This window comes from Acomys russatus, chromosome 1 (assembly GCF_903995435.1).
Source record: "Acomys russatus chromosome 1, mAcoRus1.1, whole genome shotgun sequence".
NCBI classification, from domain to species: domain Eukaryota; kingdom Metazoa; phylum Chordata; class Mammalia; order Rodentia; family Muridae; genus Acomys; species Acomys russatus.
The window spans coordinates 122,550,509-122,570,246 of NC_067137.1; the positions used below are offsets into that span (position 1 = coordinate 122,550,509).

The window sequence follows — 19,738 nt, forward strand, 5'->3', positions numbered from 1 at the left end:
CCAATGTACATAAAACAAAAACAAAACCATCAAAACTCTTACTGGGGCTGGGGGAGCAAGGGTCCAGGGCCCAGTGCTTGCCTACCAGAGCTATCCTGGGGCTCCATCCTTAGCAGCGGAGGAAAGATTTTTTTCCTGCCTATGGGTACTTTGTGAGGTCAGGCTGGCCAGCACACTCTGGGGCCCCTAGCTCATGGACCCAGGCCCACTTAATGCTGTCTACAACACATGGCAATTCCCAAGCCCCAAATGTCTGCTCTGATGTTACTATGGATACCGTAGTGTCTGCATGAGAAGTGTCAGGCATGATGAAGTTGGACAGAGTAGGTTTTGACTGGATTTTATTGCTTAAAACCCCTTTCTGAGCTATCTGAATGGGTCTCATTGTCAGTGTCAACCAGAACACTGAGCCGAGAGCAACTCAGCTCTCTCTTATGAGGTCACAAAGCTGTTGTGAGCAGGAAGAGAAGATGGTCTTTAAGGAAGCTGGAGCTTCCTGGTGGAAGCCTCAACGGCAGGCTCATTCCTTCCTGGATACGGCCTGTACCAGGCAGCCTCTCTGCTGCCTGGTTACTCCTTCCCCTGTGATATGGGACATTATCTCAAATGGACGTCATAGAATACACTTTGTCTTTTCCTCGGTTTTTATTTAAAAGTGTGAACTCATTTCACACTTGTGAAAACAGTGTGATGGGAGAGACAGCTTGATGGTTAAGAGCACTTGCTGCTCTTCCAAAGGACCAGGGTTTGATCCCCAAAACCCAGGTCAAGAGCGCACCACAGCCCATACCTCAAGGGGCTATATAACTCCCTTTTCTGGCTTTTGTGGGCACACACATATATGGATGCATATGTGTTCACACAGACAAAAACACACGCACACAATTCATGAAGTGAGTAGTTATTAAAACAATTACAGAAATTAATACAGATAACCTCCAGACTCCCCACTCCACTCCTGCCGGTGTTAACATGTTGTGTAACCACAGAAATCAAAACCAGAAATTATTACCGCTAGGCCACGAGACTGAGCAGACTACAGCCACACCTGTGCCCACCTCCTGTGACAGGAGGGTCACAGGACAGTGGCTATTAATGACAAGGGATCCACAGGCTCTGTGCCCTTGGCAGGGAGGGCCACCCAGCTGTGAGGTCATGTTGGGCACCACCCTGCAACACTCAGCTCAGAGCAGGCCAGAGAGCTTGGTAATGCTAGCAAGTCAGGGGTGCTTTGAGTCAGGAGTACAAAGTGAGTCCTGCCTCTGGAGCACATTCTGTTTCAGCGGCTCCACCAGAAATACAAGCCAGTCACTTCCATCTGTGAACCTCATCGGCCTCTTCCCAACCAGGCAGTTCCCAGTCACCGGCTTTATGAGGATCTGCACTGATCCCAAGAAGAGCATGTGCCATAAGTAGGAGAAAAGCACGGCACAGGAAAGGAGTTGCTCAGCTCTCAGATACCAGCATCTTGTTGCCAAAACCAGGCCCGGCAGCCTGATTACTGAAGTCAGGTCCCAGCACCAGCCCAAGCCTTAGTGCTTTGGGCCAATGGTGATTGCAGTATTAATAGTTATACTGGTTACTCCTGTGCTGCGTGTTCATTTTCACCAGTGTCTAGAGCGTGCAACTATTAAGCAGCCCTACAGCCAGGTCATAGGGTGACAGAAGGCTCAAGGGTCAAGTCCACCCACGTGGCCTGCTCTCCGGCCCCTCCCTCAGGCTGGATTTAGAGGTGGACACCTGCTCCTGTGTCCATGGCAACACAAAAGTCACCATCCTCCCACATTCACCTCATGACACGGAGCTTCTCTCTGAACTTCAGTTTCACACACACACACACACACACACACACACACACAAACCAGAAAACTAACTGGGGCCGAAAGGTGCCTGCCATGTTGTGTAACACTCCTGACACAAGATGAAGTCAGGCCGTGGGCGCTCAGTTCGTATGAGGGCATTTGATGAGAGCCCACCGTTTGAACCTGAGGAAAGGTAAGAACCATTCCTTCACACTGACCTTGAGCCTAGATGGGCTGGAGACTCCTGACAGAACATTCTCTCTGTTAAAGCGAGTCACAGGGTGACAGCTTTTCTCCCTGGAACGTAGGCCAGTCATACACACAGCAGTCACCTAACAAATGCCCACCCAAGCAGCGCGGACAGAGAAGAGAAGAGAAGAGAAGGCAGCCAACGCAAAGGCTTGTCTGCCTCTGAGGGTTCAGCTAGGATTAAGACAAGAGCCCCAGTAAGGCGCCCTTTTACAATTCACACCTAGGGCAGCTGCTCCTGGTCCTACCAGGTGGAAAAGGGGGCGACTTTGAAGAAGGGGACAGGGTGTCAGGAAGAGCTGCAAACAAGGCATCATCCAGGCGGGGCTCAGGCTGGTCCTTACCTCAGCTGTGTCTGCTGTGGACACAGCCTCCCCTCCCCAGGGCCTGGGAGGGTTGCCATAGTAACCAAAGGCCTTAACACTTTCCTTCCTGTGGGCTCCACTTTATTTTGGTTCTTGTTTTCAGTGTAGGTTAACTGTGTGGAGGAAAAGGTTTCCTTGAGGTGTTGCTGTACACTAAAGCGCATCCCTCGTGCTCACCCTACTTTTCCTGATTCCTTCCACAACCTCAGCCCTCTCCTGGTTACTCTCCCTTCTTCCCCCTCCCACTATGAACAAAAGAGCATGTACTGCTTCTTTCCACAAGACTGGTCCATTCATGATCCTCCTGCCTCAGTCTCCTGAGTGGAAGGATTACAGGCAGGTGCCACCATGACCCGCCCACAGCCTGCAATATTTCCTCCTTTACAAATATCAGGTCTAGGAAAAAACAGTGACCAGCCTATCCTACAACCCAGAAGTAAGCGTGCTGTGCTCACCAAGATGAGCACACCTGAGGGTACGCGTGAAAGTGTGCAAAGTAAGAGCGCATAATGAACTGCCCACTTCGTGTATGTGTGTGTGAGAATGAGGTTGCATGTGGACACACGTAGATTCGTGAGTGGAAGTGTGTGCAAATGTGTGTGGATACGTAGGGGTATACATGAATGAGCGTGGGGTACGTGAGTCTGTGGGTGTGAGCGAGGGGACGTGGAGGCATGGGTGCGTGTATGTAGATATAGGTGTGAATGTGAACAGGGAGAGTGAGTGTGCATGTGTGAGTGTGAGCAGGTACACATACATGCATGTGGGTGTGTATGTGTGCGGGTGTATGAATATGTGTGAATGTGTGTGAGTACACGGTGCTCAATGCCCACTCACTTTTAACACCTCACTCCTGCATTTTAGCACCCTTCCACTTGGATTCTCCTCCCCACGTCCATCCTCCTAACGCTCTGCTCACCTCATCAGATACCGTAACATGTGCTCTCGAGTCCCTAGAAAGGAGGCTCTGGCCTCAGACGTGCCCTGCCTTTTCCAGGGAGACAATGATTCAGTGTGTCTGCGTCATGCCCGAAAGTGACGCAACCCGCTCTGTCACGCCCCAATCATAGAAGTCAGTCAGTCCCATGCCTGTCTGTCTACCCCCTCTTGTTTCTCTGCCTGTCTGTCTGTCTGTTGTCTGCCTGCCTGCCTGCCTGCCTGTCTGTCTGTCTCAGTCCCCACCTGACCTGTTCATCCACACAATGGCCATCCCTACTTCTCCTGGCTCTGTCACTAGAACCAGGGGCTGGTCTGTCATTATGAAGAGGGGCAGCCGTGACACAGAAAGACACTGGGTCTTAGATCCCTTTTAAGAGCCTTCTGGGAAGGCCTCTCCTGTGTGGGTGTGAAGTTCTCAGGGTTGTAGGCACTGATATCACACTTCACTGAAGCTCTCATTAGAATAAGGGATGACAGTTGTCATAGCAACCACTCAAGCTGAAGGACTCAGATGCAAGCACAGGTGCAACCGAACAGCCATCAGCCTGACCACGGCCCAGGTCACATGGTATCCGAGGGCGTGGCCTCTCTACGATGGCCAACTCCTGCCTAAACAGTTCACCTGGCCCACATACGTGTCCTTCCATGTCACAGGCCGGCCTGATGAGAAGTATTTAGCTTTTCTGCCTGCCCAGCAAGGATATGCATGGCAACCAAGTGCAACAGCACCTGCCCTCACCTGAGTTTCTCCGGTGAAGGGCCAAGCTGGAAGAACCTACGGGATCTTCTCTCTACAAACAGAGCTTTAGCTGCTTTAGAAACTAGTACATGGCCCAGAACAGCTCAGTGCTCTTTCTTCTTGGGCCCTGCTGCCACACGCCCACTCAGTGGTCTTTCTTAGGCCCTGCTGCCACACACCCAGTGAGCACCAGGGGACACTTGGTCTTTCTCGTCTGGCAGCTCCAGTCGCCCATCGGGTTTTGTTCTTTAGCTGCAGCTTCTGCCCATTTTAAACACTGTTTTTGCTGCACATAAACTTCTGTTGCAAATGTACTTGGGGTCAGGTAATGCCACTCCAAAGGAGGGCACAGCCAAGGGTGGTGGATACACAGCAGTGAGGTTCGGGAGGCAAGAGTCAAGATCATGTCAGCTGGGCTGCTTGCCATTAGGGAACTAAGGATCCGTGTGTGGTGATGCTGTGGTAGGGCAGGGAGGGGCTGCCATCAGACATGGCCTTAGGCCACTAAGGGTCCAAATATGGTACCATGGTGAGGCGTGGTGGTGCCAGTTGCTCACCAGTGCTGGCACTGCAGTGAGTTCGTAAGCATATACAGGGGTGTTCACAGTCTATGACTGTTACCTAGGGAACAGCATGCATAAATTATATCTGCAGGGGCTGGTGTGGAGGCTGAGAAAGAGGAATATGGCACTGTGATCTTGACCATCTGACCTTGAAAGGAGACTCTCTCTCTCTCTCTCTCTCTCTCTCTCTCTCTCTCTCTCTCTCTCTCTCTCTCTCTCTCCCTCCCTCCCCTCTCCTTCCCCTCCCCCCTGCTCCCCTCCCCTTTCCCTCCCCTCCCCTTCCCTTTCCCTCTGCCCTCCCCCCCCTTTTCCCTTTCCCTCCCTGCCCCTCCCCCTCCCCCTTTCCCTTTCCCTCCCTGCCCCTCCCCCTCTCCCTCTGCCAATGTCCTTAGCAGAGAAAATAGTCCTCAGCGTTGATGTGATTCAGGGCCCATGTCCCTCTCCATTTGTGAGTGGGTGTGGGAGTCACCACCTAAGAGGTCCATGGATGGCAGGAGGTTCCCTGACGGAGAGGACGAATTTGAGTTGGAGATAGCCTGTTTGTTTCAGAAGCAGCAGTTGCAGCTTGCTCCAACATGCCTATAGATGCAGCTGCATTAACAGCAACGGTCAGCTGCCATCTGTGTCCAGTCCAACCCCATCCACAAAGACCCTTGGCTGTGGTGAGAGATGGCAGGGACAGGACGAGCAGAGCCTTGCCTGCTGTCTCCTGTGCCCACTGTAGCGATAGAAGTACTGAGGGACACAGCTCAGGTCAGCAGACAGAGAGGCCTTCTTGTTCTGGTGAAACCCAAGACCACGCTGTTTCCTAAACAGTTTCTTCCAGGCTTACCCCGGGGTGGGAAGAGAACCCACCTCATGGTACCCGGGGTGGGAAGAGAACCCGCCTCACGGTACCATACCCTCTCGCTTTTGTCTTCCTCAGGAGCAGTTTGAGTTTGCGCTGACAGCTGTGGCGGAGGAGGTGAACGCCATCCTGAAGGCCCTCCCCCAGTAGACACAGCAGCTGGAGGCTGGAGGAAGCCCACCGCTGGAGGAAGCCCACCGCGACAGCTGCTAGGACCACAGCGCGTCGTTTCCTGTCTTCTGTGTAGTGACGGGGTCCCTTAGACTCTGTAGTCAGCGCAGGAGGCTGGGCCTGTGTACTTCCACTTAACCAAAAAGCAGATGTGTGGAAACAGCCAGTTAAGAGGAAAGGAAAGCCTGGGTTCATTTGTATCATGGTCTTGACAAAACCTCCTTTTCCCTAAAGTACATGTTGACATTGTCACATCAATGACACAGTGATTAGAAACCCACTGTGGCCTCCGTGGGAGCGCCTATGTCTCTAAGTTGCTGGAGATGGGATGGATGGACCAGAACCTCCAGCAAGACAATCTCACCATCAGGAGACACCTCTGGGCGTGGGGGCAGGTGATGAGTTTCCTGCATCCCTGGGGCATCGTGGGGCTCTGTGGGGCTCTGTCCATCCCTCCTGACGTGCCCCCAGCACAGTGGTTGACCATTTCCTCCATATGTAGATTCCAAGGCAAGAGAAAAGGGCTTCCCAAGGGCAGGACACCTTAACTCTCCAGGGAAGGGTGTGTGTGTTCTGTCTGCCCCAGAAGCAAGGGCCCAGGTGATTTGCCTTTGCAAATTACAAAGGAGCCCAGCCTGCAATGCATCTTTAATATTGTAAGAACAGGCACCCATGGTGTGCTTTCACTGAAGTTGCAAACCCAGAAGTATGCTATTTAGCAAGTTCTGGGGGTCCCTAAGAATACGTACTCCCCACCCATCATCACCCAGAAAGTGCCTCAGTGGTACAGGCATCATAGAAATGTCTCTGAGGCTCCTACTCTTGGAAAGAAGGCTGGGAAGCCCCTTTAGCTCTGCCTCCAGCCTCCTCCCAGACAACTTAGTGGAACATGTGCTCGATGAATGATCCAATTTGCCAAAACATTTGGGCGTTGCACTTAGCAGCTCCCACACAGAGGGAGGCTTGCTTCAGTAAGTGCAAGGCACTAGCACCCAGAGAGGTGGAGGACAGGGCGCTGCTGTAAGCCCCTGGGTTGTGTGTAGGGCTGAGTATGAAAAGCCCATTTCCTGTGTCCCCACCTGCACCTTCCCCTCAGCCTCAGCATTTCAACTTGCAGTGCGTCAAGGAGGTAGCTGCCACCGTGTGTCACGTCTTTAGCTGTGCTGTGTACCTGATTCACACCACTGACATTTCTCTTCCAAGTCACTCCCCCTAACTGGAACTTAAATAATAATTAATAGAAATGAATTTATCTGAATATAGGAAGCATATACACCTAATTGTAACTTCTTATGTTTAAAGGAAATCCTCAGTGTGATATACAGATATATTTAATTGTGTCATATTAAACCTTATGATTTCATATTTGATGGTCTTTATTTGGGAATATGAGAGCAGTTTTGTCCCATGGGCACATTTTGTTTCCTCAAGGTGTGACTCCAAGCATGGCCCCTACTGCAGAGTCTGAGGGGCACCGCTTCCTTGCCTCCTGTACTAGACGCAGACCTGGGGTTCTGTGTCACCAGGATTTCACTCTTTAAAAACTGCTGAGCAATTGCTGAGGCCTGTAGACGTGGACAAGATGGTGATGCTCTGCTCTGCTCTGCTCTGCTGGGAGCCATCCCCAGCTCTTACCAAGCCCTGCCTCTCTGAGACCAGTCCTTCTGTTCCTGTCCTTGTTAGCTAGGCCAGCCTAACACGTCACAGGAAAGCAAGCTAGCACACCTCAAGCTCCAGTGAATGGGGACAGACAGGATTGAGATTTCCTGGCTTCCTTGTCTCCCTAAGGACACTAAATCATTTTCTTAATTAACTCTCTAGTTAATGTACATAATAGTGAAATACTGGATTCCATCATGGGCAACTTCATGTGCACACGTACACATATCAGTCTAGATCCCGCGTATGAGATAAAGCGTGTTTTTGTCTTTCTGACTCTGATTCTTTGCTGTCGTGACCTCTCTTTCCGTTCGTTTCCCTGAAAGTTGAATGATTTTGTTAAGACAGAGTCAAGTGCCACAGTGTACGTGTCATGCATCTCTTGTCCGTTGCTGATCATCTAGGCTGGCCCATATTCCAGCTGTTGTAGAACATAATGCAACAATAAACATGGGCCTTTCTGCCACATGCTGACTTAAAGTCCTTCAGGGGATTGCCCAGGGAGGGGTAGCTGGGTATTAAGGTAGTTCTATTTTTAGTATTTGGAGGAAATGATACAGCTTCCCGTGGTGGCTACACAGGTTTATTCTCCCACCACCGGTATATCAGGGGTCCTTTCCCTGCATCTTTGTCAGCATTTGAAAAGACATGTTATTTTATGAGTGTGTTTGCCTACATGAGTTTATGTGTCCCGTGTGTATGCAGTACCCATGGAGGCCAGAAGTGGCAGCAGATCCCCGGAACTGAAGTTACTGGCAGTCGCAAGCCTCCATGCGGGTGCTAGGAACGGAAACCTGGTCCTCTGCAAGAGCAGCAGGCACTTATAACCCCTGAACCACCTCTGCAGACCCCCTTTTTAATGAACCATCCTGACTCAGAGGCTGTTTTAAGAGGCTTTCCCTGACAGCTAAGGATTTTGAATATCTTTCAAACGCTCATGGACCACTTGAAATTTTTGAGATGTCTCAGTACACTTTCCCATTTGTCAGGTAATTTGGGTTTATAGGTATTTAACTTGGGGGCCATTATAGGTTCTAGATATTAATCTCCTGTCAGAGATGTGGTTGGTAAAGATCTTCTTTCTTCTACTAACAGTTTCTGTTGCTGTATGGAAACGTTTTAGATTTACACAATCCCATTTTTCAAGTTGTTAGGATTATCTCCCATGTCACTGGAGTTTCATTCAGAATGCCTCTGCTTATGCAAAGTTTCAAAGTTTAAAGCTCATGTTGAGGTCTTTGGTCCGATCTGAATTGATTTCCTGCAGGGTACGAGCTATGGATCTAGTTCCAGCCTCCCTGTGTAATCCAGTTTCCCAGTGGCAATTTTTGAAGACAGGGTTTCCATATGACAAATCTGTCAAGAATTAGGTGTCTGCAGTACGTTTATCTCTGGCTCCCCTATTCTGTTCCATTGGTCTACATGTCTGCTTTGGTGTTGGCGCCATGGTGATTTTGAGCTATGGCTCTGCAGTATAGTATTGTTTTCAAAGATTGTGTGTATGTGTGTGTGCGCACGTGCACGTGTGTGCATGTGTGCGTGTGCATATGTGTACATGTGTGTGCGTGTGCATGTGTATGCATGCACATGTGTGTGTATGTGCGCACGCTGTATCCCATGGAGTCAAAGGCATTTGTGAGCCACTTCACCCTGAGGCTGAGCACTGAGCTCTGGTTCTCTGGAAGGAGCAGCAAGCATCCCTAAGTGCTGAGGTATCTCTCCAGGCCTGTATCACTTCAAGTCAGGCGTTGAGATGCCTCTGTCAGTTTGTCCTGCTTAGGGTTGCTTTGGCTATTGTGGGTGTTTTGTGCTTTCATATGAATGTTCAGGCTGTTTTTCTAGCTTCTGTGAAGAATGCTGTACTTTTGTGAGGATCACGTTGCATCTAAAGGTGCTTTAATAATTTAGCCATTATCACTGTTCTCTGCTTGTCCACAAGCAAGGCCTAGCTTTTCATCTTCCCATGTCTTCATTTTTTCTTAACTCTTTTGAAGTTTCATTATACAAGTATTTCATGTCCTTAGGTTTATTCCTAGGGATATTTTGGGTCTTTTTTTTTTTTTTTTTTTTTTAGAGAGATATGAAATTTGAATTTTTTCTGATTTCTTTTTTGGCAAATTTATTATTACTATATAGGAAAGTTGCTAGGATTTGTAGATTAATTTTGAAATCTACCGCTTTGCTGAAGGAGTTTGCTGTATCTGAGATTTTTCTAGTGGGGTGTTCAGGGTCCTTTAACTGTAGGAGCATGACATCTGCAGGTAGATATGATTATAATTTTTATTTCCTATTTGTGTCCCTTTCTTTTCTTCTTGTCTTATTGCTTTAGCTAAGACTTAAAGCACTGTGCCGAGCAAGAGCAGAGGAGACCTTCTTAGTGCACTTCTGGCTTGAAAATAGATGTTTTGAGCCTTTCCTACTTCATATAATGTTGGCTCTAGGTGACATTTTAGTTTCCTTTACAAGAAAGAGATGAGGTGCTCATCACAGTACAGCCACAGTCAGAAACAAGAAAGGGGTTGAACTCATGCTGCTGCCCAGTTTTGCCCTTTGCCTATTTTATGCAGTAGAGAATACCACCTACAGTGGACAGGTATTTCCATGTTATTAATTCAATAAAGCTAATGCCCAGAGACCCACCTCTCAGATGATTCTACTAGATTCTGTCAAGTTGAAAAATAATAGATAGATGATAGATAGATAGATAGATAGATAGATAGATAGATAGATAGATAAAATATCTTTTATTCTTAGTCTCTTGGAGGCTTTTTATTGTAGTAATAAATTGAATATCTATTCTTAAATCTATGTCTTCTATTAAAATAATTGACGTGTAATGCTTGGACCATCCTTGAATTCCTGAAAAAAGTCACCTTGCTGATAGTGTGCGACCATCTTAATGCAGTATTGAGTTCAGTGTGCAAGTGCTTTCCTGAGAATTTTTGTGTGTATGCTCATCAGGGGAATTAGTCTCTTGACTTGTGTTTAATTTTGGGGAGTCCTTGTCCAGCTTTACTACCAGGGTGATTCTGGCTCCCTTGGGTGGCTGTGTCCGCCTTCTCTGTCTTTCTATTCTGTGGGACAATTTGAGGAACATTGACATTAGTTCTTTGATGGTTTGGTAGAATTCAGTCAAACCCTGTGAGGGTGTGTCTTCGGGGCCTTCCTCTGAGGAGGGCTGTTTACTACTGCTTCCCTGGCACTGCTTATTATGGGATGTTTCTTATTATTAGGCTGCCCCTGTCCTCTTGAGTCTGGTTGATGGGTCATATATGTCTAGGAATTCATCTGTTCCAGGTTTTCCAAGATTTTTATGATGTAAGTTTGACAGGTTAGGAGGTTCTCTCCTGAAGCTTGAGGCATGTTTTCTCCAGACAGCACAAATGGATGGAGGCACTGTGCCAGGAGGCTTCCCTTCCTCTTACAAATTTAATGTTCTGTTTTTGTCTTTTCATTATTTCGTTTTTTGACATTATAAGACAATTACATCATTTTGCTTTTCGCCTTCCTTCCGCCCCCAGTGCCTCCCGTGGACCTCTCCTTGCTCCTTCAAATTCTTAAAAAACTGATTTGTGCTCCCCTCCCCTCCACCGTCTTCTTAGTCTCCTGGCTTTTCTGCTTTAGCATTTAAACACACGCAGAAGCCACCAGGGACTCCCCATGGGGACTGAGAGTAATATTGTAGGTAGTCTGTGTTTTGTGCTGTATTAATCAAGTACAACACTGATAAAAAACCACTTCATAATTAGTAGAATAGGGACTAATTCAAAGATGTTAATTGGAATAGAAAATTAAAATTCGATGACACCTTTGCTCCCGCACAGTGAGTGGCCTCCATCTACCTTGGTGCATGTTTGGAGGTTGGTCTGGCTGTTTGTGTGGCTCCACCTTATTAAACAAACCAGGTGGTTGGTGTAATTTGTTTTTCAGTTGAATGCAGCTAACAAAAAACCATTACAGGGGTTTCTCTGGACACGTGGCAATTTCCCTACATTGTGGCCTCTGCCATCTTCCTGAGTTGACCTGTCACAGCCGGGCCACGGAGGCGCCAGGCATGTGCAGCTTTCAAGTCCACACAGGGACATGTTTCCCGGAGTGAAGGGCCAGGCTGAGGGGGTGACCTTAGGCATCTTTCTCCAGTCTCAACTGTGCTGGGGCCTGGGTGCGGAGCCAACCGCTCCTGGTGCTATCACTGCTGGGGGCAGCTGTTGGTTTAGGAAAGTGATGGCTGACAGCCAGTCTCAAAAGATTCACTGGAGAGATGCTCCCAGGGTGTAGCTGTCTCACAAGCACCAGAATATGAGAGGAGGAGGGAGCCTCCGAGGACAGGTCTGGTGCTCTGCTGCTGCTGAGGAAAGGCTGGGCCACAGGAGAGGCCAGCAGGGGACAGCTAGGGCTGGGTCTCAGAACCCAAGGAAACAAGGCTGGAAACATGACAGACTTTCACAGCCCGGCTGTGCTAAGTCTCTGGCTCTTCTGCCTCTTTTAACCCTGCGGTCTCCCATTTCTCTCCACCACCATTAGCCATCTACCACTTCCCCCCCCTCCCCCAAGGAGATGCCAGTGCCTCCCTGCCTCTTGACATTGAAGGAAGCTATCTGCACAGCAATGTCTGGGTTGCTGTTGAGTTTTGCAGGCATGGTGAGCCATGAAAATCCATACCTGCAATCCCAGTACTTGGGGTGTAGAGGTATGATTAGGGCTTCAAAGCTAACCTGGACTTCATGAAACCCTGTCTCAAAAAAAAAAAAAATATTTTGGTTGAGGATGTTTGAAAGCCTACACACCATGTGTTGGCCCCAGGGCTGAGGTTCCTTGATAAAGTCAGGTGTTCTCATAACAGCAATTCCTGCATTGGCTTACAAAGATCCCACTGTGGTTGAGGCATTGGTCGCCAGCCATGGTAGTACCTCTGACTCAAAGTGACACCCTTTGGGGGCAGCCCAAACCCCACGATGGGTAGATAGAGAGTATGGTCCTTCCCACTGTCCTCCTGCAGGCCACTTGATGGGGATGTCATTGGCGAGCTTCCTATGGGCCGGTGAGACAGCACCATAGCCTGACCCCTCCCATCACAGTCTGCATCGGCCACTCCCACCACTGATCTAAGTGCACATCCCGGTTTGTCCATTTCTACGGTGACTTGACCGTGGAGGGCAGCGGGGAATTTAGTCCAAGGGAAAAGAGGACGTGTGCCTGTGATCCATGGCCCACCTGGAACTGTACCAGCACCTCCCAGAGCTCTGGAGGCCTCATGAAAGGTGGGACATGGAGGAAAACGCTAAGAGTGGCCCCCACCTCTCTTTGCACCCCCCCCCAGTGATTTGCCATGTCTCCCCAACCCTCATAGCACTCACCACTTTGGCCCTGAGCCTCCACGCCACAGTATCCCATCCCGAAAACCGGTGTGGCAGGGGGGAGGGGGGAAGAGGAGGGGGAGGGGTGAAGGGGAGGGGAGGGGGAGGGGAGGGGAGGGGAGGGGGAGGGGTGGCATTCCTCTGTCTCCCTTCCTCTTTCCCTCCTCAGCCCTCGGCTCTCACACAGCACACTGGCTCTGTCACAGGCTGTGCAACCCTGGCCGCCCACACAGCTCCACAGAGCTGCCTGCAGCAGCCTGTGTTCTCTTCGGAGACTCCACTCAGGTGAAGCTGGGATTCTAGACTTGACTGCAGAACAGAATTTCAGGGCGAGCCGTCATGGAGTGGAGCCGAAGCTGCCCAGAAGGAGATTGCGTGGGATTCATAGGACAGATAAGGCAGTCCTGTGAGTGTGAGGATGAGCTTCTTCAGAGAGAGAGACCCTGGTGTTGGTGGCTCTCAAGTTACATCTCAAAGGGTTGGTACAGGGAGTTGTTTTGTTTTAATAAAACTTTAGTGGGGTTCAGAGATCTGTTGGATGGGGTCACACTCTGGTAAGATGGAACCAGGACCACAAAGGTTGCTCAGGGGGCCCAAGACAAATCTTTTGTCATGGGGCTTCTTGTATGATTCCTAGAAAATTGTAGCCTTCAGCCGGGAAAGTGACATGCTATATACACTTTAGTGTGTGCACACACGCAGGCTTCAGACCCTCTCCTTGCCACTACACCACTCTCTGTACTAAGAGAATATCGACTCCGTGAGACAGCTCTGAGAACAATCACTGTTTCCTGCCAGAATCCTTGATTCTCGGCTGACAAGAGGCTGACAGGAGCAGACTGTCTTTTTATCCTACCTCAGCTGATGACCCTTTTCCATGATGGCAAAGGAGGGAGATATCACAACTCCATGAAAAACATCTGCCTGGCCCAGGCAAGTGGTACCCATCACCTCTGATCCTGCACAACTGTCAGCCATGTGTTTCATGGATAACAGTCCCAAGCACATCTCAGCCTCAAGAAAACAGCCATTCTTCGGTTCTCACCTCAGCAGAGACAGAGACACACATACCTTCTAGAGGGTTCCTGGGCCACAAAGTCCGCCCCCCAAAAGGGTAGCTAGACGTGGGCCTGAGTGTTCCATGCGCTGTCCCTGTGTGTGTCTCTTCATTCTGGCTTCAAGGATATATTGGCCCTGACCCTGAAAAGGGTAATTAGAGCCATATCTGGGGCTGAGGCAGAGGCTGGGGATGAGGCGGACACCAGGCACTGGCATTTGCGTCTGTTTTTTTTTTTTTTTTTTTTTTTTTCAGGCTAGGCTGACGTCACCAGGAAAGGTTGTATGAAGACAAATTTAGAAACAGGATGGGTTGTGTCTTCTCTGTAGCATTTGCTATTGGTCCTCTTGCTCTTGGGTCCCTGGCTTAGTTAACCATGGTCCTGGGCACCTGGCCCTTCCCCCCGCCCCCACTCATGAGTCAGGGAAAAGAAGTGTTAGCGAGGATGGTGTTGGGCGTGGCTGTAGCTGGTCCTATCAACTCTGCGCCCTGCGAGGCCACGGCAGCAGGGCTTGGAGAGGGGCCTTGAATGAGCCAACATGTTCACACCACGCCCTAGCAGCCTGTGTGGGGCTCGTGGACCGTGCCTCCAGGGGAAACGACACAGGGGCTACAGTGAGATTAGAGCATGTTCAAACCCTGGAAATCTCAAACGAGATTTAAAATCACATCCAGGGAACAGAAGATACGGTTTCAAAGCTCTCTTGATGTTTTCTGTGCCTGCGTCAGGAGCATGTGATGCAGCCCCAAGGCTACAGGTGCTCACTCAAGGCTACAGGCAGTCAGTGGCATGAGTTTGTCTCCTGTCATCTTTCATCATGCAAACTCAGCACTGCCAGCCTCCTTGTCCCAGCCAATGGCGTGCGCTCATCCTCAAAGCCCCTCCCACTGCCCGAGGTTTATAAGTCCTTGTTTCACACAAAATAAACAGGCCAGCACCATCCCTTTCATCAAAGACCATCTGAGACTCGTTATTTTTTCTGGGGAAAGAAGGCTCCCCCACCCCCATTCCCACCTCCACCCCCGAAGGCTAGGCTACTGGACCTCTGGGTTTGACTGGTGATCAGGAAGCCATAGCGGAACTACTGGCTGCTAGAGCCCGCACCAGCAGAATTGTGGCTTCCTGGAAAACAATGTGGCCCCTAGGGAAAGCAAGCCCCTGTACGCCCAGATCCTATAGGGAGGTGACCCTGCGTCCCCTCAGCGGTCTCTGGCCTGTGCTTCCCAGCTGACCTCCTAGCTTGTACCTAACCGAAGCCTTCAGACCTCGCGTAGAGCCACACACGCTCATAGGGGTACGTGGGGACACATGCACAGACGCTCACGTGAACATGCATGTGTCTATCCGTATCACCCTGAGAATGCGAACACACAGGTGTGTACATAGGCACACACACATGTATACTAACTAAAGTGGACGCTCTTCTGTGCACTGTACACCTCTAAGTCATGTGTCTGGACTATGAGGGTCTAAAGCCTCTTGGGCTCTATGGGTTAAAATGGTGGCTGTGCAGTCTGATGACCTGAGGTTTTTTTGTTTGGTTGGTTGGTTTGGTTTGGCTTGGTTTTCTCTTATAGTTTTATTTATTTTTTTTTTAATTTCTATTGGTGTTTTAACTTTTTTACATATACATTTACATTATTATACATATATAAAATAAACTACATAGAGCAAGAAGAACCACGAAACAGTCAGGAATTATATAAATGTTACATTCATAGTGCTTTAGCTATTTGTATTTGGCAACTTGAAGAAAGCACCTTTCCTTTCTTGGTGCGTCTATAATTCTGAATGTAAATCAATATTTATCATATCTCATCATTATCAACTTAAAGCATCTATATAGACCTAAAAGTATCTTAACTCCTAAACAACTAAGCTTAATTGTGGAACTAAACTATCTGGTCTTCGACCCCATCAGAGATTTGAGAAAGTGTAAAATTAATTGGCAGAGTAAACAGGAAATGCAGGCTAGCAACTTCCAACTTGAAAAAATGGCAGAGACAGTTTGCTGCCTGAACAGTCACCCAACACTCTCTATAATGTTGGAGCATCACCTTCAGCCTTTTGGCCCAGTGTATCTGACAGACATATTTGTGAGGCAGGAACTATTGAGGACTTGCTTACCCTGCCTTGGCAGAGTTTGGCCATCAGCTCTGCCTGCATCCAAGCTTGCCTATTTTTAGGCAGAATTCTGTCAGTGGTTGAAACGAGGACATTTTTCCCAATGGCTTGTTTGCCACATTTGAAGCCATCTCCATAAGGAAGTTTTTTGATGCTCATCATCTTCTTTGAAGTAGGCTGGGTGCTGCCAGGAGTTAACCTGTATTATTGTCAAAGAATCCTTAAAACAATACAAATATCCTTAAATGACGTATTCTGCAGGACTCTGATGTTTTTGAAGACTTTATCTTTTATCTTATTTGTCTATAGAACCATACCTGTCTGTTACACCTAGGATGTATATTCTTGTGATATAAATAGACTAGTAATTGACATGACCATGATTTGATCAACTAACAATTAGCTTGTCTGATTTATCCTAAATAGTCTGCAATGGCACTTTCAAGGTGTTGGAGGTAAACCTTGTATTCTTCTACTTGAATGGTATGGGTACAATACCTCATATCAGAGTGTGCGTGTGTGTGTGTGTGTGTGTGTGTGTGTGTGTGTGTGTGTGTAGAATAATCTTAAGTTTGAATTCCATATCAATGCATCAACATTAAACTTATTTTGTATCAATATGCAGATTTCTATACCAATGAATTAAAAATAACCTTTGAGCATAGATAAGGCCTTAAGTTGAGGAGTCGACTCAATAATCTACTTTTTGTCCTTATCATCCCTATATATTTCTACATTCCCCCTTCTTCCTTTTCAGCCCCTATCTCTAAACCCTGGAAGAAGAGAACAAATTTCCATGAATTATCTACTGCGTTCCTATATACCATGGTACATGCATGCATGCATACGCGAGCACACACACACATGGTCGATGGCTCAGTGGTTAAGAGCTTTGGCTGCTCTTTCAGAGGACATGGGTTTGGCCCCAGCCCCCACACCGTGGCTCACAACCCTAACTCCAGCTCCAGGGGATCTGTACCCCTCCCCAAACATGACCTCTGCAGACACCAGCCAGGTATGCACACAGAACACACTTGCACATGCATACAAAACACTCATGGACATAAAGTAGATCTAAAAAGGCAACTTGAAAGAGGCAATCTTGCTTCAAGGTCTCAGGAGGCAAAGCAGGTTCATCTTAAAAGGTTTGAGCCCAGAATGATCTACAGAGAGAGTTCCAGGACATCCAGGACCATACAGTTAGAGCCTGTCTAAAAAACAACAACAACAACAGAAGAGAGCCATGGGGGGAGGGAGGAAGGGAAGGGGGAAGAGGGAGGGAGGAAGAGGCAGCCAGAGCCAGCCGCCATGGTAAGCAGAGTGTCCTCCATGGCTGTGCAGGTATCCAGAGCTCTGTGTTAGGAGGCCAGGCTCCACACAAGGACACCCTGCAGGAAAGGAACCGCAGCGCCATTTCTAATTCAAACCGTCGTCTTCCTGGATGGGCTCCCATCCCTGGCTTATTTCCTGAGATCGTTTTGACTGTTATTTAGTAATAAATGTCTAATTTATCAAGAGGCTGGAAGTAGCTTTTCCCTATAAAGATGCCATTTCTGCCAAAACCTATTTGCACCAAACTGCCTTTTAAATAAATCTAATCACACAGGGGTTGGAATTCTTTTTTTTTTTTTTTTAACTCCCACCAAGTCATGGCTGGAAGTCACCCATCCATTCGTCTATCTCCAGAAACATGAGAAAGTCTCATTGTGCAGTCTCTGCCTGGCCTCTGAGCCAGTTGTCTGCTGGCTGGTAGTCGGTTCTCCATGCCTGTCTGGGACTCAGCCCTGTCCACTCCCAGGCCGGGGCCACCTCCAGTCTGTACAGTGGGGGCTGAGAAGCCTAGAGGGTGCCGCTCTGCATGGGCTCCAGCCAAGCCTGGCCACAGGATGGAGTGAGCGCACTGCCGGCTTCTGTGCCGTTCTGCTCGCTCCACCCCACCGCTGTCCCCCACAATTGATGGAGGAGGTGACTAGAGATTGCTGCTAAGTGCAACAGGCTGGGAACAAGTGAGGCTAGAAGTTGAGTCTCTATAGAGGAGGAGGCACCTGGGGGGAGGAGGAACGCTCACTACAGGAAGCGCTGACAACCAGGCACTTGGGGAGCCATTCTGTTCCAAAACTTTCAACAAACACATTACAGGAGAAAGGCTGAGGACACAGCAAAAAGACAAAACCCTTGTCACGAGTGCAACAGAAATCTGCTGGCACCTTGATCTTGCACTTGCAGAACTCACGCTGTGAGGAAACAAATGTTCACAGCGTAAACTTTGACCTGGGCACCTTTTGGATAGTTGAGCTGCCCGGGGTGGCACACTTGTTTTATAGCAGGTCAAATGTTCTCCATCCTTCTAAATACTGCCACATTCACCAGTAATCTGGCTAGAGTTACACCTGCATCGATTGGTGATGCTGGAGACAGCTCCCTTCCACTAACTGGGCAGGCTAGCCAGTGGCCAGGCCGTTCACCAGCTAGCCTGTATTCTGAGGCAGGGGCATCGCTGAGTAATGGGCACAGCAAAGGCCCCCTCCTGCAGACTAAGTGACAGCTAGGACAGCACCAGCCTCCTATGAAACCACACAGGTCCCTGAAACAGCTGTTGATAATGGTGCCTGAAGGATGCCCCCCAACTCACCTGCAGCTCACTCTTCCTGCCAGGCACAGTGAGATGGACAGTGGTTGCTGCTATGTCCAGAGGGCCGTCATACAAAGCGAAGGGCAATGGCATTTTCTTGATGGGAACAGGTGGCTCATGTGGCCCTGGATGAAGGCCCGATATGGCCAAGGCATCCTTCGCACAATTGGATACACTTTGATTTTGACACAAGAAGAACTCTGTGTGCTTAAAAGGTCAAACTATTATATGTGGATCTAGCAAAAACTAGAAAGTCAAAGGCACTGCCTCCAGTCTGGATGTGAGGCCAATTGGCAAATCTCTCACCTGTAATTGGAAACAGCCATTTCACCACCTGCCACACGCCTGTCTCCTGATGCCTACCTCCTTTCCACCCTAGGGACACTCAGGGAGGCAGCAGATGGCTCAGGGAGGTACCAGTCACCTCAGGGCCACCACAGGGATGCACAGATCAACTCAGAGATGTGGAAATTGCAGGTCACCATGAGGAGACACACATCACCTCAGGGAGACACAGCTCACTGTGGGAAGATGCAGATCACAGCTGGTGGCTGACAGGAATGGGCTGGGAAAGAAAGCAGGAGGAGAAATGTAAGGTCGGACATGCCCCAGTGGCTGTCTGATGCTGAGGGTCCAAATGGGCCGATGTTATGACCCTGCCCTCTATAAATTTCACACTTCAGGGATGAGCCAAAATATATCACCAAATCCCATCAGGACTCACGATGTCTCCCACACACAGCAGCCTGTATAGCCCTATAGCAAAAGACGGTCAGCAGGTGTCCGTCTGCGGGCCGATGCGCACCTGAGCACATAAAAGCCTAGGTCATGGCAGAGCATCTGAGCCGGGCCACTGAGTGTTCCCTGTTCACGGCCAGGCCCACCAGGGCACCTGGGTGCAAATGCCCTTCTTTAAGAGCCAATCACTGCCACGGTGGCAGCTGCTGTGAAAACCTCAGATTTTACATAAAAAGCCAATTGCTAAGGTCGCTCATGTGGCAAAGAAGATCAGGGTGATCACTCACAGCCTGTGAGTTACAGCAGCCTGCTGAGAAAGTTTGCGGGGGTGTCACTCGGGAAGGGTGTCATTTGCAGCCAACAAAAATGTGTGGAGCCAAGGGAGTAACACCGAGCAGAGCAGTCGGATGGAGTTCTAATCTCCGTGGAAGCAAAATCCTACGAGGCAACCCTTTCACCTGACTAGCCTGAGTGTTTGCCGCTAGTTCTGACAAT

General features: G+C 49.0%; 1 protein-coding gene across 1 annotated transcript in view; it reads left to right on the forward strand.

Annotated features, from left to right (window-relative positions):
- Nucleotides 1-5,686, forward strand: part of LOC127195849 (receptor-type tyrosine-protein phosphatase N2-like) — a 123,166-nt gene extending 117,480 nt beyond the window's left edge. The window contains exon 13 of the mRNA XM_051153486.1: nt 5,583-5,686. Coding sequence (XP_051009443.1) covers nt 5,583-5,654 — 72 coding nt within the window. The 3' untranslated portion in view covers nt 5,655-5,686. The remainder of the gene's footprint in view (nt 1-5,582) is intronic.
- The last annotated feature ends 14,052 nt before the right edge of the window (nt 5,687-19,738 follow it).